The 22,341-nt window shown below is 52.1% G+C and overlaps 1 protein-coding gene across 1 annotated transcript in view; it reads left to right on the top strand.

Moving 5' to 3' along the window:
* NOD2 (nucleotide binding oligomerization domain containing 2) overlaps nucleotides 1–17,753 on the top strand; it is a 36,421-nt gene extending 18,668 nt beyond the window's left edge. Inside the window, exons 5-12 of the mRNA XM_043599180.1 lie at nucleotides 3,330–3,413; nucleotides 3,624–3,707; nucleotides 6,188–6,271; nucleotides 8,117–8,200; nucleotides 8,944–9,027; nucleotides 11,244–11,327; nucleotides 14,675–14,758; nucleotides 16,422–17,753. Of these exons, the coding sequence (XP_043455115.1) occupies nucleotides 3,330–3,413; nucleotides 3,624–3,707; nucleotides 6,188–6,271; nucleotides 8,117–8,200; nucleotides 8,944–9,027; nucleotides 11,244–11,327; nucleotides 14,675–14,758; nucleotides 16,422–16,494 (661 nt within the window). The 3' untranslated portion in view covers nucleotides 16,495–17,753. The remainder of the gene's footprint in view (nucleotides 1–3,329; nucleotides 3,414–3,623; nucleotides 3,708–6,187; nucleotides 6,272–8,116; nucleotides 8,201–8,943; nucleotides 9,028–11,243; nucleotides 11,328–14,674; nucleotides 14,759–16,421) is intronic.
* Nucleotides 17,754–22,341: the final 4,588 nt, after the last annotated feature.

Genomic DNA, 22,341 nt, shown 5'->3' on the forward strand with positions numbered 1-22,341 from the left:
CATGCTGTGCAGGGTCCAGATGAGATTTTCGCCACCACCTGTACTGCTCCCAGCACCCTCCCCCTGCCCCCTCTGAGGGCGTGAGCTTTCCCCCTTGGGACTGTCTGTTCCAGCACCCGTGGGCCAGGTGAGAGCAGAGGGCATGCCCGGGTCTCGTGGCCAGCGTTCTGCAGACTCCCCAACTTCCCTTCCATCCTTGAAAGGGGATGTCCTGCGCCCTGTTTAAAACCACTGAAAAAGCAGAAGGTAGCTTCAAGTTAAAATCGACTCACAGCCTTCCAGGGCTTTTGGTCTATCCCAGGTGACTTTATTTGCCCCGAAGCAAGGGACAAGCCTCTCCTTGAATATATTACGATGGCCTACTTCCTCTGGGCTACAGCATTAAGACTTTTTTTCTCTTTGGAGCAAACATATGGATATCTCTTAGAAATTGTAGGGTGGCCTGCGTTATCCTTTCCATAGGGACCACGGTCATAAGTTTGTTCGCATAATGTAATAATAATATAACGTTAGCATATTTTATGCAGCTCACGTGTGCATTATAGGTAATGTATGTTGTGAATATATCAGGAGGAAACAGATGACACATTGAAATTGGGTGGTTTGCGGACTGTTTAGAAGGGACTGGGCAGCAGTTAGGAAGAGCGAGAAGGGAAAGTGCAGGGTCCTGGGGCCAGTGACTGTGGCGGTGGGGGTGGGGACGGGGCTGTCACCGTCCTCAAGCCTGGAGGGGCAGGGCTGGGGGAGAGGTGTGGACAAGGCTGCTTGATAGAAACTGAGGCTACAGAAAGCTGGAAGGGTGGGGTCTGGGGAATAAACCCTGGCTCTTCCTCCCCTTCTTGTTCTTGCCTTGACCCCCAGACGGGAAGCCAACACAGGGTGCCTGCTGCTGTAGTCCATGGGCATCAGCCCCTCAGGACCGAGAGCCAGGTAGAAAGAGGAAAGCGGATCTGGCCAGGGAAATGGAAAGATGGCCAGTACACTACTCGATCTCCCCGGGAAGGAGGAACCGCCATATTTTCACTCAAGAAGTCCGAGACCCATCTGTGGGAGTCATTTACCTGATAGAATTACGAGTCCATTCTTGTGGATAATGAGCCCATAGTTCTCAAAGGGGTCCTCGAGCCCCGGGAGGTCAGGAACCGCTGGCTGGGATGATCCTTCTAGACCAGTCCATCCCTAGAATGAATGGATCCTCTCTCCTCAGGAAAGCCATGCCACTCCCAGGATGTGTCCAAGGGCTGAGGGGGGGCTAGAGGTCTCTCTCCATTTTCGGAGGAAGATGAGGATGGTCTGGTAACCATGCTCAGCCTAGAGGTGCAGAGAAGCATGTAGAAATGCAGATTCGGAAGCCTACCCCCAGCGATTCTCGCTCCCTCGGTCTGGGGGGGTGGGGGGTGCGGCCAGGGATCTATGTTTTCTAACTGACATCCCTGGTGATACTGCTCCAAGGAGTCCAGAGCCACCCTGTGAAAACAGCTGGTCTGTGGGAACCAGCTTGATTTTCCATGAGCAATAAAAGACCTTGACTAAGTTCTACTGCTCTTTACTCTCCACACAGAAATTGCCAGCATTATGTGGGAGGGGAAATGATCTGGAGGTCAGGTATTTCCTGTGTGTGTGTGTGTGTGTGTGTGTGTGTGAGAGAGAGAGAGAGAGAGACAGAGAGACAGAGAGACAGACAGAGACAGAGACAGACACAGAGAGACAGAGGCTGGCGAGGAGGTGCTCCTCTCCCCCAGAGCCATACTGTATCTCTCCCACTTGAAATGTTTCCATGCCAACAGAAACAAACCCTCAGCCTCCAGGAAGCCTGTCTACAAAGTGCCCCCATATAGCTTTCTTTAGGCCCTGGATCTGACTCTAGGGTTCTGGCTTTCAAAATTTTTTGGCTGTGACCTACAGTGAGAGAGAAGGTGCAAATGCACCTTTAGATGCACAGGCGTCCAAACCTGAAACAAAAACTTCACAGAATGACTTTCCCGTGCGAACTCTGATGCACGCTGCAGTCTTTCATTCTTTTCCTCTTTTCAAAACGCCGCTCAGGACCTTTGAAGTTGGTTTCGTGCTCACCAACGGGTCACAACCTGCAGCCTGGAAATCACGGTTCTAGGAGCCCACAGGGGGCCTTGGGACAGAGGCGTACAAGGTCATGCTTAACGGTGGGCTTTAGAGCCAGACCGCCTGGGGCCCAGATCCTTTAGGTGCTGTGCAACCTTGGCAAAGTCACTTCACTTGTCTGTGCCTCATCTGCCTTCCCTCTAACGGACATCATAATGGTACCTACATCGTGGACTTTTGTGAGGATTAAACACCTTTACTATTGGGAAGTGCTTGGGTCGGTGCTGGCACATCAGATGCCCCATGGGTGCGAGCAGCCTTGATTACAGCTACCTCTGCCTGCGCCAGGCACTCACAGGACTTTGTGTGTGCTGTCTCTTTAAATCCTCTCTCAGCCAGGTGAGGCTGGGAATACCATCTCCCCCCCCCTTTTTTTTTTTACAGCAAATAGCTACTAAGTGGCTGCTGAGGATGAGAGTTTCCATGGAGGGAAGATTCCAGATCCCCAAGCTGTTAGTCTTTAAGTCAGGGTCTCCCAGATCTGCCCGAGGATGAAGAATCCTAGGCACGGTTGTTAATATACACAGATCCCTGGGCCCCAACCCCCCACCCCACCCCCACTCCCAGAATTGCCAGCTCCAGGGGAGGGGCCCCAGAGTCTGTATTTTAGGGATGCTTTCTGAAGATCTTGTGATCAGGTGAGTTTGGGGGCGCCACCCCGAGAGGAGTGTCAGAGGGGGCTTTCTAGGCAGGGTCTGACGACAGGAGTGATGTCACTGGGGTGAAGTGCTGGACGGCAGGGCCTCCCTAACCACGGCTCACTTGCTGGTTTTCCAGAATCTTGGCCACTCTTGTCTGACTGGTCTGCCGTCTGGTACCCACTGTCACCCCCAGGGTGGCCTGGCTAGTTCCCACCACACCCTCCCAGCTAGGAACCTTCTGTGAGGCTGCTATGGTGATCATTTCTGTTTTACAAGCATAGAAACAGTGCCTCAGCCTAGGACTCCAGTGACCCGCCGGGACTCCAGCGTTCTTTAGCAGGAGCTCTGGGGCCCCACCTCCTGAGCGGTCCCCCACATGGTGCATGACGTCAGCACCCTGACCAGGGATGGGGGCGTCTCCTCTTTCTTGGGGTGCTCAGCCCTTGCGGTGTTTCCCAGAAACACAGATGCTGGCACTTTGGGCACGAGCAGAAGTCTCTTTTGGGGTCTTGTTTATTTCTCTTTTATCAGCTCCATTTTCCAAATCTATTTGTCTTTTTTTCTTAGCTTGCGAGATAACAATATCTCAGACCGAGGCATCTGCAAGCTCGTCGAACATGCTCTTCACTGTGAGCAGCTGCAGAAGTTAGCGTAAGTCGGGCTCGAGTGGTGGACATTGTGTCCCCGGCCACGCTCCGGGTCGTGCCGTTTGGGCAGCAGCCGTGAGCTGCGGCGAGGGTGTTGGCATATTTGGAGGGTGCAGGTGACTCCTGGGTCGCGGGAACGGGCTACCCTGGGCTTGGGGTGGTCCCTGACTGCTGTGCTAGGTCTCCATGTCTCCTCTCCTTTGGAACGTTCCAGTCTCTTCAACAACAAACTGACCGATGGCTGTGCACACTCCGTGGCGAGGCTTCTTGCGTGCAGGCAGAACTTCTTGGCTTTGAGGTGAGCCCAGGGCTTTCCTATTCTGTGGAAATGGCTTTTCTTCTTCAGAGCTGCGTCAGTTCGGTCTGGTCCTGGCCCTGGTTCGGCCCCTACTGGGCTCGTGATCTGCTGACTGAATCAGGGGCAGTGTCTCCTTTGAGCAGGGTTTCGCTAATGCTGTGACCTCCCCAGCAAACCCAGGATTGGCTCTGCTGAGGGCTGCCTGCCCTTTGACCTTTGGCCCCCCAGGGCTGAAGACGGTTTCTGGGACCCTTTCCTTCCCTGTGTCTAAGAGTGTCACAAGCTGTCTGGGGTTACCGGGTTCCCTGGTGTTCACTGAGCACGTGTTGTGGGGGGAGGCACGTGGAGTCACCTGCCACCACAGCTGTGACAGCCAGTTGCTGAAAAGCTCTCAGAAGGTCCTTGCCCAGCTCGGTGGGTGCCGGCTTTGCGCTTCAGTCTTTGATGTCTGCCTTTCTGCTGCTCCTGACATTCCTGGCTCAGTGGGGGTCTCTCTCCCATCTGACACCATTCAGTCACCTCTCCTGCTGGTCCCCGGGTCAGCCTGGCTTCTCTTTCTCCCTGGGGTCTTCTTGCTTCCTGGATTTATGTGGCAGTAAAAGAAGACAAAGTAAACCATCGCTTTTGTCCATTCTTCGTACCTGCTGGGCTGGGTTTGGGGTTCGAAGCCGCCATGTTGAAATTACTAACCATGTGGCCCAGTCTCAGGCAGGGCTGCTGAAGCCAGCCCCAGTGGCGCTGTTCCGTACAAAGGACTCTCTTCTTCTTTTTGTTTTAACTTTTTAAAATTCAATTCCTTTTGAGAGAAAGAGAGCGAGCAGGGGAGGGGCAGAGACAGAGGGAGACAGAATCCCAAGCAGGTTCTGCGCTGTCAGCACAGAGCCTGATACGGGGCTTGAACTCACGAACTGCGAGATCATGGCCTGAGCCCAAGTCAAGAGTTGGTCGCCCGGGCTCCCCACAAAGGACTCTCTTCTGTTGCTACCACCTGCTCCCCCAGACTCAGGATGCTGAGAGCGGCTGTGGCCAGAGCGGGAGGCTGGCCTATCCCCCAGGGAAGGCTGTGGGGTAGTGGGAAGGTACTATGCTCAGAATTTGAAGCCTGGGTTTTGGGCTGGTATAGCAGAATAGTTGAGAGAGCATGGGGTTCTGGGGCCAGACCAACTAAGGTTTGGATCTAGGATCCCTGAGATTTGAATCCTCATTTGCTATGTGACCTTGGGTCAGCCAATGTCTCTGTGACTCTGTTTCCCCCTCTGTAAAATGTAGATAATAATTACAGCTTCCTCCTAGGTTGTTGTAATGGTTAAATGAGTTAGGATACATAGAAAGCTGGCGTGATATGGTCAGTGCTTTATGGAGGGAGCTTAGTGGCTAAAAGGTGGTGGGTAATCATGTAAATTCTCAGTGTGTTTATCCTACCGTAGTTCAGCCCTCCCAGAAGGGATTAGATGCGGAACTGTTTGTTGGGAAAAATGCCTCCGAGGGGAAACAGGGAAGGGGGCTGGGGGAGGCTGGGAGAGTCAGCTCACTACAGCGCAAGTCTGACCCTGAGAGACAGGGAGAAGGAAGGAAGGAAGGCTGGGAGGAAGCCTCTAGACCTTGGGGCAGTTCTGAGAGCACAGAAGGCTGTGGGGGAGTCCTCCAGCCAGATTTGCCCAGCAGAGTCTTGTGTTTCCCAGGCACTGGCTGGGAGCAGCCTGTGGGAAGCGACCTTGAATTTCCCGGCACAGCAGCCTGTGGTCAGAGGTGTGGGAGGGCACCCTGCCCCTTCTCAAAGAGGATAATAGCGCCTGCTCTGCAGGGTAGTTGTCAGCCAGAGTGGCTTCAAGGGCGTGAAAGTTCTCTAAAAAGAGGAAAAGTGTGTTATTAATTCCAGGAAGCCTGGGGTCGTGAGTAAGAGTTCTGGGGACCTCTCCAAAGTTCTCTGAGGTATCTGGATACGGCTGAACCCTCCCTCCTCCAACCCCCCAACCCCCCAGCAGAATCCCTTGCCCTTTCCCAGCAGCTTGGGCGGAACAGGTGACAGCCACCTGCAGCAACAAGGGACCCAGGAAAGCTGCAAGGGGCATGGAGTCTGGCACCAGCTGGTGGCTGAGACAGGAGGAAAAGGTGTGACAGTGAGTCACCCTCCCTCCCTTGGGGAAACCACCTCCTAGGACAGCTGACAATAGTGCCTCCTGCCCATACCTGTCACACTGCTTTGCAAAACAGGTTTCCCCCCACTTTTTTCCCTTTGCAGCTGGAGAATGAACTAGCGGGAGTCACGGGAGTCACGGTTGAGTAAGGTTGGCCAAGCAGGAATAGACTAGCACCCGGGCAGTCTGGTCGACAGGCAGGAAGAAGTCGGGCTGCCTCAAAGCTTTTCTCCACGTTTCTGTGTCTGGGACACACTTCCTCCACCAGCCCCGGGTGCTTCTGGGCACTAACACCCCCACGTCCGTCCCACACTCCTTCAGCCTCCCTGCCTTCTTTTCCAGGCTGGGCAATAACCACATCACTGCCTCGGGAGCCCAGGTGCTGGCTGAGGGGCTCAGAGCCAACGCCTCCTTGCAGTTCTTGGGGTAGGTTGGATTCTGGGGCAGAGGGGCCCCCGAGGGGGTGGGCTGGGGGACTTAGCAGGTGCAATTTTTCAGCTGGAAGGCCCCAGAGGCAGCGGGAGAGAGCGGGTGGCCCCTGGCTGCCTCAGTACTTGCCTTTCACTCAATAAACAGGAAGTTCAGGATGTGGGGGGTGGGCAGTGCCCATGAGTGGGTGGCAGGAAGCCCTCTGGTCCTCACTGGTGCTAGGGCTGTGCCTCTCACCTTTGGGAGCTTCTGAAGAGTGCCATTGCCTGGGCCCCACCCAAGGGGTGAGAATCAAGGGAAGAGAAGTAAGTGGACCAGGCTGGAGACGGGACCCAGGACAGGAGGGGGCTTCGCCGGGTCCTTCTGAGCGTTTGCGGCTGCAGGGTCGTGCGGAGCCTTCCAGTGAGGGGAGAGGAGTCAGGCACAGGCTGGGAGGGCAGTCCCACAGACCACAGGTCCCCAGAGTATGTGTGTGTAGGGGAGGGGCTTCCTCTGGCGGCTGAGTGACTACCCCCCCCGCCGCCCCCAGGGTTGCAACCGGGCAGTCCCCTGTAGCCCCGCTGCTGTCCTGCCTTACCTGGTGTGAGCTGGCATCCATTTGATGAGAAATGGGAGTCTGAGAACCCAAGACTGTAGGAAGAGACAGTAACCTTAGGGCCCAACCCATTTCCTCGGCAGGCAAGCTGCCCACAAGCTCAGCCGGAGCTAAGGGCGGAACCGGGTTGCTTGAGAGATCAGCACCTTTTCCACGCTGCATTACCAGGAGCACAGAGTCCAGTACAAGGGTGGCCCCAGCCCCACCAAGCTCTCTCCTGCTCGAGGTCACAACCAGCGTATGCCGGCTGTTCTCTTTCAACACCTCTTTGTTAAGGCACCTGTCTGCACTCACCAAGCACTGTGCTAACCCCCGCCCCTATCATATGACACAAACCGTTCTGAATATTGGTTTTTGTTTTTGTGTGTGGTTTTTTTTTTTTGCCTGCTTAACAATATATCTTTTGTACCACAACAACTTCAATTTTAAAAGACTAGCTGGTTGGTATTCCACTAGCTGGATGTCTGTAATCTATGTAACTGGCCCCATGTCGGTGCGCCCTCACGTTATTCCAGGTTTTTCGCTATGACGTAGTTTTTTGCTCTCTCCCCAGGGGCGCAGAGCAGTGCTGGCACACAGCCAGAGCTCAATAAATATTAACCGGATGAATGAAAGCGTGGTGAACATCCTAGCTCGGCTAGCTTTGCTCACATGTGCACAGACAGGTCTGGGCTAGCTTCCCATATGTAAAACAGCCAGGTCATAAGGAACGAGTTGGGCTCCACCTTGGAAAAGGGAAGTTTCTCAATTTCTGTGGGTCTGAGGGGGATGACCCAGGAGGTGAAGGAGTATGACACCGTGACAAAATGGGGGACATTAGGGAAGAACAAGAGAGAGAGCTGGCTTGCGGGAGAAGAGTGAGACTCGTTTTGGGTGCTCCCAGAGGGTAGTTGAGGACCTGTGGGTAGCAGGCACCAGGAAGCAGATCTGACCTAAATATCAGGGAAAATGTCACCATGCTGTGAATTGACTTTGAGAGTGAGTGACTGAGTTCCTTGTCCCTGAGGACATGTGCTGGGTGGGCCTCTACTATTCTGTAAGTCTGACTGAAAAATGAATTCAGTTTCACCATCCCTCCCAAAAGGTGGAGGCAGATCCACTTTGCTGGGGCCTAGGAGCCCCCCTGAGATCTTTCTGGAAGGTCCCAGAGGGGCAGAACCATGGAGAGGAAGGACACCGTTCACGCATGTCTAGAACACATAGCAGTTACTCCCTGACCAAATGACGCAATCTGTTGGCCTTTTTAGGTTCTGGGGCAACAAGGTGGGTGACGAAGGGGCCCAGGCCTTGGCTGAAGCCTTGGGTGATCACCAGAGCTTGAAGTGGCTCAGGTAAGCTTTGGGGTCTGCATGGTCACAGGGAGCCAGGATGAGGAAGGGAGGGGCCTGGGCCAGTTTTGAGGGTCCTTCATTTGATTGAACTTTGTTCTTAGCCCCCTGTGTTAGGCAGTGGGATGTGAAGAAGAGACCCTTGGGTTTGGAGTCAGGACACTTGAGTCTTTCTGGGTGACTTTGGAGGTGTTCCTTCTCCCCTTAAGGGTCTTGATTCCCTATCTGTTAATTGAAGGTTTGGGGCTGAATCAAATATATTTAAAAAAATTTTTTTTAGGTTTATTTTGAGAGAGAGAGAGAGTGTGTGTGCATACACCTGCGCATGAGCAGGGGAAGGGGAGAGAGGGAGGGAGGGAGAATTCCGAGCAGGCTGCACGCTTACACAGCGCAGAGCCCCCCATCACAGGGCTTGAACCCACGAACTGTGAGATCGTGACCTGAGCCGAAATCAAGTCCGATGTCCCAATGACTGAGCCACCCAGGCGCTCCTGGATCGGATATATTTTATCTCAGGGACCAACTGCAGTCCACGAATAATGGCTACCCAGGACATCACGTTGGAAAGAGTTCTAAGGCTGCTTCTTAGCTTAATGAAAATGAGCACTGTAGTCAGTTGGTAATGTCTGAACGAAGCAGACCAGGATGTGGGGCTACGTGCGTCGTGCATTTTGCCCTTCCCGGGTTACCTTATCTCTGAGGTCCCTCCCTGCTCTGATGTGTTTTTGTTCCTTGATTCCGTCCAGCCTGGTGGGAAACAACATCGGCAGTGTGGGGGCTCAGGCCTTAGCCTTAATGTTGGAAAAGAACGTGACACTGGAAGAACTCTGGTGAGTTGAGGGGTTCCCTGCTTTGAGGAGGCCTCATTCATTCCCTGGCTTCCTCCATGGAAGCGGGTAAAACAGAGGTGGATAACCGAGTGGTTGGGCTGTTGGGTTTGTCCTTCTGTGTGCTGGGTGCATGAAGCTGATAGAGCCTGGCACGTAGGTGCTAATTCTTTTAATGGAATTATATTTCCTGGTTTGTCGGCTTGTATACTGCCTCCGTGTGGCCTAATGGTTGAGGCCCGAGACTCTGGAGTCAAGCAGGCTGAGCTTCAAGGCCTGCTGTGATCTCAGGCGAGTTAAATAATAAGCTCTGAATCCCAGGTTTCTTACCTGGAAAATGAGGGGCTGACTGCTTCCAACTGTGAAGCGTACATTGTTACATGCATAAAGTCTTTTTTAAACACAGGTGTTCCTTTCCCAGGTTTTATTTTATTTTTAAAAAATGTTTATTTTTGAGAGAGAGAGAGCGTGCGTGGGAGAGGGGCAGAGGGAGGGAGACAGAGGCTCGGGAGCGGGCCGTGCACAGTGCAGAGCCCGACGTGGGGCGTGAACTCACAAACCTCGAGATCGTGCCTTGAGCCAAAGTCAGAAGCTTAACCAAATGAGCCACCGAGGCACCCCACGTTTTGTGGATTCTAAGGGAGGCTGAGTGCCTAAGAACACAGGAGAAGTAGAGTGAAGGTCACCCTGGAAGGTGGAGTGGGGTTTGGGGCAAGTTAAAAGGTGAGCCATAAACTGTGCTCCCACTGTTGACCTGAAGCTGATTCTAAGCCTCCCGTCCTTTAGATGCCACTAGCTTGGACTTCTTATGACATGTTCTGGGCAGTTTCCAATTCTATCAGGGAGATAAATATGCTGATTTCTCCAGGAAGCGGAAGGCCTTTGAAACCCATGATCACCGTCACAAAGTGGATATTGTGGTGGGATAGCTCTGCCGGTGTCCCATTGATTATATCCTGATCGGACTTTGCCACTTGGAAATTCTTGTTAGAGGCATGCCTCGCCGTTGAGTGTATCAGTTATGACTACACTAGGCTGCAAGTGAGGGAAGAACTCTAGGTACAGTGGCTCAAACCAGTAAAGGATTTCTTTATTCCGTGTCCAACCCGTCTGGAGGTAGGTGGCGCAGGGCTGGTGTAATGGCTCCATGAGGCCAGCAGGGGTCCCCAGTCAGTGGCTTCGCCTGAAGCCATGGTTGGTTGCCTCATGGTCAGCAGATGGCTGCTATACCTGCAACACTGCTTCCGTGTCCCCAGATTCAGTCTGTGTATCCAGGAAGGACAGGAGGCCCAGGCCAGCTCTCCTTTATTTTATTTTTACTTTTGTTGTTGTTTTCATTTTTAAAGTTTGAGAGAGAGAGAACACAAGCAGGGGAGGGGCGGGGAGAGCGGGAGAGAGAGAATCCCAAGCAGGCTTCGCACTGTCAGCACACAGCCCGACGCAGGGCTCAAACCCAAGAACCGTGAGATCATGACCCGAGCTGAAACCAAGAGTTGGATGCTTCACCGACTGAGTCACCCAGGTGCCCCAAGCTCTCCATTTTATTTTATTTATTTATTTTTTTTTTTTAATTTTTTTTTTTCAACGTTTATTTATTTTTGGGACAGAGAGAGACAGAGCATGAACGGGGGAGGGGCAGAGAGAGAGGGAGACACAGAATCGGAAACAGGCTCCAGGCTCTGAGCCATCAGCCCAGAGCCCGACGCGGGGCTCGAACTCGCGGACCGCAAGATCGTGACCTGGCTGAAGTCGGACGCTTAACTGACTGCGCCACCCAGGCGCCCCATCCAAGCTCTCCATTTTAAAGAGAAATTCCCGGAGCCCCATCTGTCAACCTCCCCTTATGTGTCCATGGCCGTGTGGATGTCACTGGCTGTAGTGGAGAGTCAAAAGGTAGTTTTTTTCACCAAGCGCATGCACATGGTTGCCCAAACCGAAGGAGGCTTCCATTAATAAGAAAGGGAAAAGGATATTAGATCACTGGGACGTGAGGGTACCTTTTATATAGAGGAGCCCTGGGGTGAATTCTCTCCCAGAGACGTCCCTGGAGTTGAAAACCCTCATGCTCCTACTATATCTCTTCTTACTTCATCTGCTAAATATAGATTTTCAGATGTTGGATTTTCTAACTGGGGGGCAAGCAGGCTAATCCTTATCGACATCGTCTTCCGCAACAAATGTTACCATACGAACGGGATTTTCTCTCTTTTTCTTGCCAGCCTGGAGGAGAATCATCTCCAGGATGAAGGTGTGTGTTCTCTTGCCAAAGGACTTCAGAGGAATTCAAGTTTGAAAGTCCTAAAGTAAGGAACCTGTAAGGAGCCGGGATGATAATGACAGGCCTTATAGGGGGCAGCGGCGGGGGAGACGGGGGACAAGGGGTGGATATGGGCAGCTTCCCGCCTCTCTCACTCATGCTAAGGTGGCCTGGCAGAAAACGGCTGGTAGAGTCAGGGTTCCCCCAAACACAGACAGGGATCCCAGGGCAAGTTGTTTGCTTGGGAGGTGGTTCCAGCAAACCCTGGTGAGGGGTCAGGGAAATGAAGCAGGGGAGGGAAGGGAACCCACGGCAAGTGGTCACCAAGCCTGTTTTGGCCCTGGTTATCCCCGAGGGCAACCGCCCCAGACTTGCTGTGGGGCTCCAGGAGCCCCTACCCAACAGAGAAGCGAGGCAGCAGGGGTATTTATCTGCCAACTGCCTGTCCTTCATTTGCGTGCTTGTGGGGATATTAATTTTCCGGCACTTCCGGCTTGCCCTGCGCGAGGACGCTCCTGGGGTCAGGAGAAAGGCCTCAGGCAGAGAGGGGAGGTCTTCCCAGCAGGCAGCCCTCAGAGTTAGAGGTGAAAGCTGAGGGCGTTTGGGTGGGTTGCCGACAGCATCCCTCTCGCGGGGCCGTCTTTGGCTCAGGCGGGAGACCTGTTCTAACGGTCATCGCTAGTGGTTTCTCTTGGGTTATGCAGGCAGGAGTGCTTGCATTTATTCATGTGTGCATTCATTCATTTCGTTGTTGTGCATTCATGCATACATTCACCCACTTATGTATTGATGCAAGAAATATTTCTGGAGCACCTGCTGTGCCAAGTGCTGTTGGAGGCTAGAGGATAGAGCGGTGGAAAGAACAGAGCAGGCCCCAGCCCCCTTAGCTCTTGGATTCTAATGGGAGAGGCATATAATGAACAAGCAGGCCAATACACAAGATTATATATAATAAAGGCTCTAAAGAGTATTCAAGAGGAGATGTGCCAGGGAGTGGCTGGAGAGGGCAGGGTCGCAGCTGCCTGGGGAGAGCCTCTCTGAGAAGGTGACATTGGAGCTGAAACCTGGATAATGAGGAAGGTTATTGTTCTTGCAGCGCTGAGGTCTCAGGAATGTGCATTCCAAGAAGACCAAACAGCAAGTGCAAAGGCCCTGTGGCAGAAACAAGCTTGGTTGTTTTGAGAACAGAGGGCAGGGCCAGCATGGTTGGACTGTAGGGGAAGATACAGGGGGGAAGAGGCAGGGTGAGGGGGCCACGTAGGTCTCAGAGCCATGGGGAGGATTTAGGGCTTTATTCTAGGGGCAATGAGAAACCTTTGGAGGAGTTTAATTAGGACAGTAACATCTGATTTACATCATAACAAGATCATGCCGGCTGCTCTGTGCGGAACAGATGGAAGACGGGTCAGGGGGAATTAAGGTCCTGCTGTCTTCCAGGTGGGAGATGGAGGGGGCCTGGATCAGGCCGATGGCAGTGGAGAAGGCGGGTGAAAGCGAGCAGGCAGTGGTGGAGGTCCTGCGGAGCATCCAGGACCTGGAGGGCCGGACAGCAGCAGTGGTGGGTGGCTGGAGGCGGTGGGGACCACTGGTGGCGGGCTCAGCGGGCAGGCTCCCACTCCGCGTGGACAGGGAGAGTGGATGCGAGCAGGAGCCCAGCTCGCGATCATCACGACCTTGTGCCGGCGCTCTCCGAGGCTGGTGCCGTGCTGCCGGGGGGTGCCAGAGGTCTCACTGGAGAGGGACGTCCGGGCATCATCAGATGGCTCCTTGTGCTACAGGATGGGGTGGCATCCGCCCTGGCAAATGTGGCCCGTGGAAAACGCTTGCCTTCAGAGGCAGGCAGACAGCTGCCTCCGGGAGAGTGTGTGCTTCGCTGCCAGCCCGCCATCCACTCTGGCAACACTTGTTTGTGTTGCTTTGCAGGGGCGAGCAAGTTGCCAAATGTTTGGGGGAAACACTTCCACTCGTCACTTGGGTGAAACCGGGCTGGGAGGCCCCGGTGATGCCTGGGTGGTCTAAGCTGGGACGCCAGGCTTTGCGCGGTACCTGGTTTCGCATTAACCAGGTGTGGCTGTGGCACGTTTGTCCCCCCTGGTTGTCATGCATTTACCCCAGCCAACCCCAGGGGCTGCAGGGGCTTGTCCCACGCTGCCTCGGCGAGTCTTATAGTTAAGTGCCACCGATCTACATCATCCCTCACTGTTTCCCCATAAAAAGCGAGCTTCTTATGTGTCTTTTTAAAAAAAGCTAGCATCCTTCTTTTTCTGGGCATAGTGACTGCCAAATGCTGGTTCAGTGTGTGGGCTCAGGCACCTGACAGCCTAGGTTTGGACCCCAGTTCCACCGTTACCCGCCGTTTCTCCTTGGCTTTGGGCTCCTGTAGCCTTGGGTGTAAACGGGGTACTAGGTGGACCCCCTCTCAGGGTCATGAGCATTACTGGAGTGATGGAGGTGTTGAGCAGGCTCATGGTAAGAGCCCAGCAGATACTGGCCGTTGTTATCACTGGCACTGCCTGAGGGTCAGCTTCCCGGATGTTCCTTACTCCGTGGAGGTGGCAGACAGGTGGTGATGCCTCGAAGGCCAAGCTGTGAGCAAAAGGGCAGCATGGGGCGGTGGCTCTTTCCCTGCTGTCTCTGACGGTGTGAGTTCTCCCCTCTCAATTCCCAACCTTGTATTTTCTCGATTCCACGCCCCTCCCCTGCCCACCGCCATACGAAAATATTACTGGTCGTTGATTATTTCCTATCAGTTGGGTATGGTGCCAACTGCCCCGCAGAATATGCCATTCTTTTCATTCTTATGTTTCATGAGGCAGGTGCTCTTTTAGGTCTGCCTTACAGATGAGGAAATTGGGACTGATTTGCTCGAGATTAAAAGGAAGTGGTGTAAGCTGGATGGGAACCCAGGAAGTAAAATGTACATACTTAAAAAAATTTTTTTTAATGCTTATTTATTCTTGAGAGAGAAGGGGGGGGGGGTGGGCAGAGAGAGAGGGAGGCACAGAATCCAAAGCAGGCTCCAGGCTCTGAGCTGTCAGCACAGAGCCCAATGCGAGCCTTGAACTCCCGAACCGTGAGATCGTGACCTGAGTTGAAGTCGAACGCCTAACCAACTGAGCCACCCAGGTGCCCCTAAAATCCACATACTTAACCACCATGCGATATCGCCTTCGGAAGGGAGTAGCTGCTTCATTAGATAAACACATCTGGTGAACAGAGGAGAGAGGGGTGCCTTTCTCTTTAGGCACTGAGTCTTTGTGGAGGGGCTCATTGGAAATCGCAGACACGAGAGGGACATGTCGAAGGGGCCAACTCCCAAAGCCTCTTTTCATTGGACAGGCCCGAGAGGAGAACCAACATTTTTGAAGCTCACCTTTCTGTCTTCCTCTCCAGGCTGTCCAACAACCACATCACCTACCTTGGAGCTGAAGTCCTTCTGCAGGCCCTGGAAAGGAATGATACCATCCTGGAAGTCTGGTAAGGCCCCTTTGGTGGGCCTCGTTATGTCTCCGAGCCTCACTTGTCCAATCTGTAAAATGGGGCCCAGAGGGAGGGGAACTGGGTAATTTTTCCTCCTGGCTCTGACGTTCAGTGGCATTCTGTCTACAGTGGATCTGATTTCTCTCTGGGAAAGATGTTTTCACTTCTCCAAGCATGCACCAAGTCATTCATTTTTAAATCCCAGGTATTCAGAAAGGTCTTAGTTACAGGTGTAGTGTAGGAGGATGAAGAATGAAATAGACACAAGAACTCAGGGGCCTTACACCTGCCTTCCCAGGTCGAGGATATTATATCAGAGCCTCTGGGTGGAGGCTACTTTGGCGGTGGGGGTGGGTGGGTACTGTTGCCTAGTGTTTCCAGACCTTTATAATTAAAAGCCACATTCCTTCATGTTTTGTAAAAAGCATCGAGTCACAACTACAGAGATTTATCCTCCTTCTTTCCAGGGACATATTTATAACTCATATAATAAGTACAAAAGCTTCCCCTGACTTTACACGTCATGAGTGAATGTCACTATATGTGTTTCAGGCACTGGTCTAGAAGCCAATCTTTATCTATCTATCTATCTATCTATCTATCTATCTATTGCACAAGCAGGGGAGGGGCAGAGTAAGAGGGAGAGAAAGAATCCCAAGCAGGCTCTGCTCTGTCAGTGCACAGTCCCATGCAGGGCTCGATCTCATGAGCCATGAGATCATAACTTGAGCCAAAATCAAGAGTTGGTGCCCTGAAGCCAATCAGGGTGCCCTGAAGCCAATCTTTTAAAACTAGCGGATCCCCCCATGAAAATCTGTATTTCCAAGTTTTCTACCAAAAGCTTCCCTCTCTGGGCCCCCACACAAAATGCCAGGAAGTAAGCAGAGTAGAGAAGGGCTGATCGCACTCTCTGTCAGCTGGGCTGATGGGCTCAGGCTGACTGCACCGCCCCCCCCCCCCCCCCCCGCCCCAAGCCTGCTGTTTTGGACCAGGCCCCCTGTCTCCCCCCTGCAAACTTGTGGCCCCTGCTTTACATACGCAGACTGACTGGTTACGCCCTCAAAAATCATACCAAGGCAGCAGCACCAATACATATCCAATGATGAGGTTTAAAATACAGATGTCTAGGAATCTGTCCTGTGATAAAGCGCTTTTCCTTTCTGTATGGCTGTGTAATCCCTACAGGCAGTGAGATCCTCAGGCCCCTGGCAGAGTGTGAGTTTTTGTTTTAAACCCTTACACGGTCAGAGGAAATGTCACATTCTGTGTCCGGGAGGAGGAGGCCAGCACCAGGTTGATATTTTAAGGGTTCTGATGTTATTTGCCGCCCGTTGGCAGAACTTGGGAGGGTATCAGGGCTTGCTCATTGCATTCTTGACAGATTCTGCTGTTGCCTTAAAAAGAATCGCCTGCCTTGGGGAGTCAGGGCTGGCTGGGTCCGGTGTGGATTCTCTCTGCAGAGTCACGGAGGCTTGCTTTGTCGCACACAGTGACTCATGAGCTGCCCTGGTGGACAGAGGCTAACACCAGCACAAGAGGGCTGCAGCGGGGCCTTGGGGCCAGCCGTTCAGGCGCAGGTTTGGAAAGGAGCAGCCTCCAGTTAAAAGCACCGCTCTGGCTCAGCATTCGCCCAGACCTCTCTTTGCTTTATCCTCTTTAGGCTCCGAGGCAACACTTTCTCTCCGGAGGAGACTGAGAGGCTCAGCCAGAGGGACACCAGACTCTTGCTCTGAAGCCCGGAGGCCAACGTTCATCTCCGTTTGTTTGTGAACAGACCGTGGGTTTGGATCCCAGAAGCTGGATTCCGTCTGGCAGCAGTCCATTCACCCAGAGCCGAGTCCTGCCCGGGACAAGCACAATAGGTCACCTTTGTTCTGGCAGAAGAAGGAGCAACCGTGCCCTTTAGAGTAACTCTTCTGCAGCCTGTTTTGCGTCCCGTTCTTCCCAAGAGTCGATCTGTGGAACGTAGAAGAGGAGCAGCTCCCCGCCGCCTCTGGCTGATCCGACGTGGGTCAGTGGGGTGCATGGAGGTTACTGCGTGCCTGGTGCTGTAGAGACCTGGACCCACAGGAGCGGCCCCCCTTCCCACCTGCCTCACAGTGAGGAGGGGGATTCAGGGAGCAGCTTTCTGCCATGTTTTAACTCACGGGTTGTCGCCCATCCAGAAGTTCCCCACATCTGGTCCCTCCCCCCATCCTGGATTGCTGCACGTGGCACTTCCTCTGAGGGTAAAGTTTCAGAATATAGGTGTTCTCAGCTTTGGTATTTCTAGCCTCCCCGCCCCCCCCGCCCCCAAGCCCAGGGTGGGAAGAGCTGCAGTTCACCTGCTCTCCTTCCTGATACTTAACACATGATCGAAAGGGGACACATGACAGCCGTTCGTTCCCTAAGATGGGCTAGATTTTCCAAAAAATAAGACGACACTACGGCAAATATCACACGCACAATTTTTTTTTTTTTTTTTTTTCAGCGAAGTCAATTACTCTTCAGTTAAGCCTTTGGAAACAACGCCCCACCCAAATGCAGCTTTTTAGAATCAGAATTTTGAATAGGCCCACCAGGTCTCTGGATGATGCCTGTGAGTTGTGACAGCAGACCCCTGAAATGGTTCAGTGTTACGTGATACAGAGTTATGGATCAAAAGTTTACAGGGGTGAAATCAAAGACTTTTCCTTATAAGGCAGATGTTTTTCTGGATTTTTCAAAATGATGCATTGTTGAAGCCTCCGTAAACCGTCAGGTGTGGTCAGAGTGTTATTACTTAAACGTTACTTTTTGTGCAAACTTGTTACTATTTATAAACCACTTGGTTTGATTCTCTCAAGTTTGTTTTTGTAAAAAACACGACCATGAATTTTATGCTGTAAATAGTCACAGGGGAGGAGAACTGTTGAGTCCTCAAAGCTGTGGGGGTCTCAACAGATGGTGACCAAAATGTTTAAAAGATATTCGTGAATGTTGTCAAATATTAAAGCACAATTTTCTACTTGGAGGGGCAAAAATGATATTTTGACTAGATAGTTTATTGTTTAGGGCAAAAGCAATTCATAGAAATGGGCTTGCAATCAAAGCCCTTTGGGCTTTGGTTTACAAGGGTCTAACCCAGTGTGAAGTTTTTTTTTTTTAATTTATTTTTATTTTTTTTACATTTATTCATTTTTGAGAGACAGAGAGAGAGACAGAGCACAAGCAGGGGAGGGGCAGAGGGAGACCCAGAGTCCGAAGCAGGCTCCAGGCTCTGAGCTGTCAGCACAGAGCCTAACGTGGGGCTCAAACTCACAAACCGCGAGATCATGACCTGAGCCGAAGTCAGACGCTTAACCGACTGAGCCACCCAGACTCCCCACCCAGTGTGATGTTTTAAGCTGTGTTGGCGGCTCCTGGTGCCCCTCGTGGCTGAAAGGCAAATGTGAGGAGGCCCCTGGGCCTCCCTTGATTCTCTCCTAGTGGCTCCAGGAGTCTTTACCAGGAAAAAGATGGAGAAGGTTCGGGAACAGCTCTCCTCAGCAAGCAGCCTCCTTGTTGAAATCCTCCTCAGTGGCATTTAATGAACAAGGGCTCAGGTGCTTCCTCACCGAAGTGACATCCACCTCCTTGAAATGTTTTGTGTGGGCCTGGCTCGCTAAATGCTGCGGCCTCTCCGTGGGCTCCTGTCTGTGAGCGTGCTCGTGGGCTCTCCGTTGGTGGCGTTAGGTTCTGTCCAGACCACTGTTCTGATACAGAAGATCAGGAGGGGAGTGGACACCGATGGGCCTGCTTTCTCTGAGGCATAAACATGGCATTGCATTTGTGTGGTGGCGTCTTGGATTGGAAAAATCAGAAAAGTTCATTTTCCTTAAGCCCATTCGACGATTATTTACCAGCCAGATACGTTAGGACAATTGGTGGGTGAACAAAACACACATGATCCTTGTCGTCAGGGCAGTTGGGCTGAGGGGGCAGGAGAGGTGGGCAGAAAACTAGTGAACTGGAAGTTATATAAAAATAGAGCCTACTGTAGTGAGCGCTAGGAAAGAAATAAAGGTTCAGGATGGGGGGGGGAACCTTCAGATTGGTCAGAGATGGAGAGGGTGGGACCCCAAGAATGAGAGGGGGCTTATTCACAGAGAACAAGTTATCTGAAGACGCTGTCATGGGAAAGGGCTTGGTACACGTAGTGGGCTGAATAATGGCCCCAAATACTTAGCTCCTAATTCCTTGAGCCTGTGAATATTGCCTTATGTGGCAAAAGGGACTGAATTTAAGTGATTATGATGAGGATCTTGGGTTGGGGAGATTGTTCTAGATTAGCTAGCTAGGCCCTAATCGCAACCATGAGTGTCTTTGTAGGAGCGAGGCTGAGGGAGGCTTGACACAGGAGAAGGTGTGACCACTGAAGAAAGATGCTCGATTCCTGGCTTTGGAGGTGGAGGAAAGGGCCCCATGGGTCCAGGCGTGCGGCTCTGGAAGCTGGAAAAAGCCAGGGCACAGATTTTCCCCGAGAACCTCTGGAAGGAGCACAGGTCTGCTCCCGCTTTGGTTGCAGCCCATTTTGGAATCTGGCCTCCTGGCCTCCAGGACCATAGGAGAATTAATTGGTGTCGTTTTAAGCTACGAAGACTGTGGTGATTTGTCACAGCAGCGACAGAAAACAAATATGGTATGTTGAGGGCAAGCTAAGAGGAGAGCATCACCACGTGGGTTTATGGAGGTAGGTAGGGTCTGGTCACGAGGGACCTAGTGGACCGTGGTCAAGGGTTTGGGTTTGATCTTGGAATAATAGCAAGCCAGAGGAGAGTTTTCCAGAAACATTCTAGGAGTCGATTCCCGAAGGTTTAAAATGGAATGGATGAGAGAAGAGGGGGAAGGAAGACTCAAGGCTGGCTCCTCGAATTTTGGCTGGGACACACCATCCTGGAGCTCAGGTGGGAAGACAGGTGGGAAACAAGTTTGGAAGCAGGAGGGACCTTGTTTTGGATTGTCACTTTGGGACACCTAAGTGAAGTCAAGGGGAGACGTCAAGTTATGCCGTGAGTCTAAATTTCCAAAGTCTAGCAGATCCACCAAAAACATTCTAAGCCGGGGCAGGTAACTTGCGAACAAGTCCGCAGACTTCCAGAAATCACTTTGCAGATTTCAGAAGTCGCTTCTAGAATAGGAGCAGACAAGATCCCAGATTTGTGGCCAAGAATACCTAGTTCTTATATGCAGAAAGAAAAAAAAGGGGGGTACCAGAGCAAGAGAATTTTTTTAAAAGAGCTGTAGTCTTTAATTATATTCAGCATCATCCTAGAAGGGAAAAAAAAATGTCAATCTGAGTGTTCCCCCCACCCCCGCCCCCCGCCGCCGCCGCCGCCCCCCCTCCCACCCCCAGACGCCACCCCACGATTGCGCCCAAACCAGATACTGGAATGAATACACCTCGCAGAAGTGTGGGAGGTGGAATCACATTCTAAGCAGGCTGAGTTGAGACTACATACAGCATCATTTCATTATTGTGCCAACACACCTTCACGCTTCCATCCCACCCAGGAGACCGGTGCAGCCCAGGGTGACGCACACAGCAGTGGGGGGTGCACACTCTGGCAAGGCCCACACGCCAGGGAACACAGGCTCGGGCCCTGGGGGGGGGGGGGCAGGTTTCAGGTGAAGAGCAAGGTCACGAACGACATCGGGACCATCCTGAGCCATTCCCCTTGGAGAATGACATCGGGAGAGACTGCAGCTGTACAGGCTGACAATCCAAGATTTTTGGAGTCCCCAAGATTCCTTTTTCTTGCTCTAAATTTTTTTTACATATTTTTTAAGCTTATTTAATTTGAGAGAGAGAGAGAGAGAGAGAGAGAGAGAGAGAATCCCAAGCAGGTTCCATGCTGTCAGTGCAGAGCTTGATGGCAGGCTCGAACTCACAAACCATGAGATCAAGAGTCAGACATTTAACTGACTGAGCCACCCAGGCGCCCCTTTTTGCTCTAAATTTAATCTCATGTATCATTGCTTCTGGAATAGTCCACAAACCCAAGCTCCTAAGTATCACCCTTCCCTTATCAATCACCCTGAAAATCCCTGGTCTCCCTTTTTCACTTGGAACAATTTCTTTCTTGACATCTTCCTTCCGTTCCACATCCTTCTCCCCCTCCCCCGCTCTCCCCTGTGCCTTCTGGGAAACAAGGGGCTCCTTAGGGGCCCACCCTTGCCCGGATTACCTCACCAGGGGGATAGCCGGCCCCCCTGCTTCTGCTCTTGACTCATGGTGTGAGCCTGTTAAAAGGGAAGTCAGGTGAGCTGTGCTCTGATCGAAATTCTCCAGAACTTCTCAATCTAATGCAGAGTGAAAGTCAAGGTCTCCTCCCGGCCCGGCCCACCCCTGTGTTTTCACTGGCCTCCTCTTTGCCCCTCATACTCCCATTCGCTGCCCTCCAGCCACACCGCTTCTTGGCCGTTCCTTGACAATGCTAACTGCTTCCAGGAGGAAATGCCTATTTCCTCCTCCAGGAACACTCTTCCCTAGGCAGTGGCATGGCTGGCTTCCTCATTTATTGCAGGTCTTTGTTCAGGTGTCAGCTCATCAAGGGCGTCCTTCCTGAACAATCCACCCAAAATAGCAGTCCCCAACCACTCTCTTCTCCGCTGCCATGCTTAATACTGGCTTCTCAGCACATACCGCCTGATGTACGTGCGTTTCTTCCTTTCCCTAGAATGCCAGCTCCATGAGAACAAGAGCCATGCTCGCTGCAGAGTCCACGGAGTCTAGAATGGTACCTAGCGCATAGCAGATGTTCAAATACTTGTTAAATGAATGGAGAATCTACCTGCCTAAAGGAGGCAGAATATAGAAGTTGTGGAAGATCATCAAAGCGAATCACCTTTTTCCTCTCACCATTAGTGTCTCCTCCTTAAGGGAGGAAGGTTTCCTGCATCATGGGATCATTTCTTGAAAAAAAAAAACACAATTTTTTTAAGGTTTATTCATTTTTCAGAGACAGAAAGACAGAGCGTGAGCGGGGGAGGGGCAGAGAGCGAGGGAGACACAGAATCCAAAACAGGCTCCAGGTTCCGAGCTGTCAGCCCAGAGCCCGATGAGGGACCTGAACTCATGGACGGCGAGATCATGACCTGAGCTGAAGCCGGACGCTTCACCGACAGATCCTACCCAGGCGCCCCATCATGGGATCATTTCTAATGTATGTACTGCCCCAAATAGGATTCCAGATGTAGCGCAAAGGCCCCAATGAAGAGCATGAGAGCCCCTCTCTCTGTGGGTGTGTTTTTCAAATCACACAGAAATCATTTGTCATTGATAACAGCAAACAGCTCAAACAGGAGAGCATGGGCTCATAGTTCAGCAGGATTAGGGTAAAGATGATTAATGTAATCCCTTTTATTTTATCAAGAAGAGCTTTTGGGTGATCAGGGTAAAAGCCCTCAGACAGAATGTTCCAGTGGCATCTGGAATGTCCCCTCGCTAAGAGATAAGCACATCCCCGGTGTGGTCGTCTCTCCACTCATCCATCGATTGGAACACCACGCTGGGCTATCGTGGAGAAAGCGCCCACACAATACCCTTGCCCGTAGGGGCATTTAGAGCTTATTCTGAACGC

The sequence above is a fragment of the Prionailurus bengalensis genome, chromosome E2, assembly GCF_016509475.1.
Source record: "Prionailurus bengalensis isolate Pbe53 chromosome E2, Fcat_Pben_1.1_paternal_pri, whole genome shotgun sequence".
NCBI classification, from domain to species: Eukaryota; Metazoa; Chordata; class Mammalia; order Carnivora; family Felidae; genus Prionailurus; species Prionailurus bengalensis.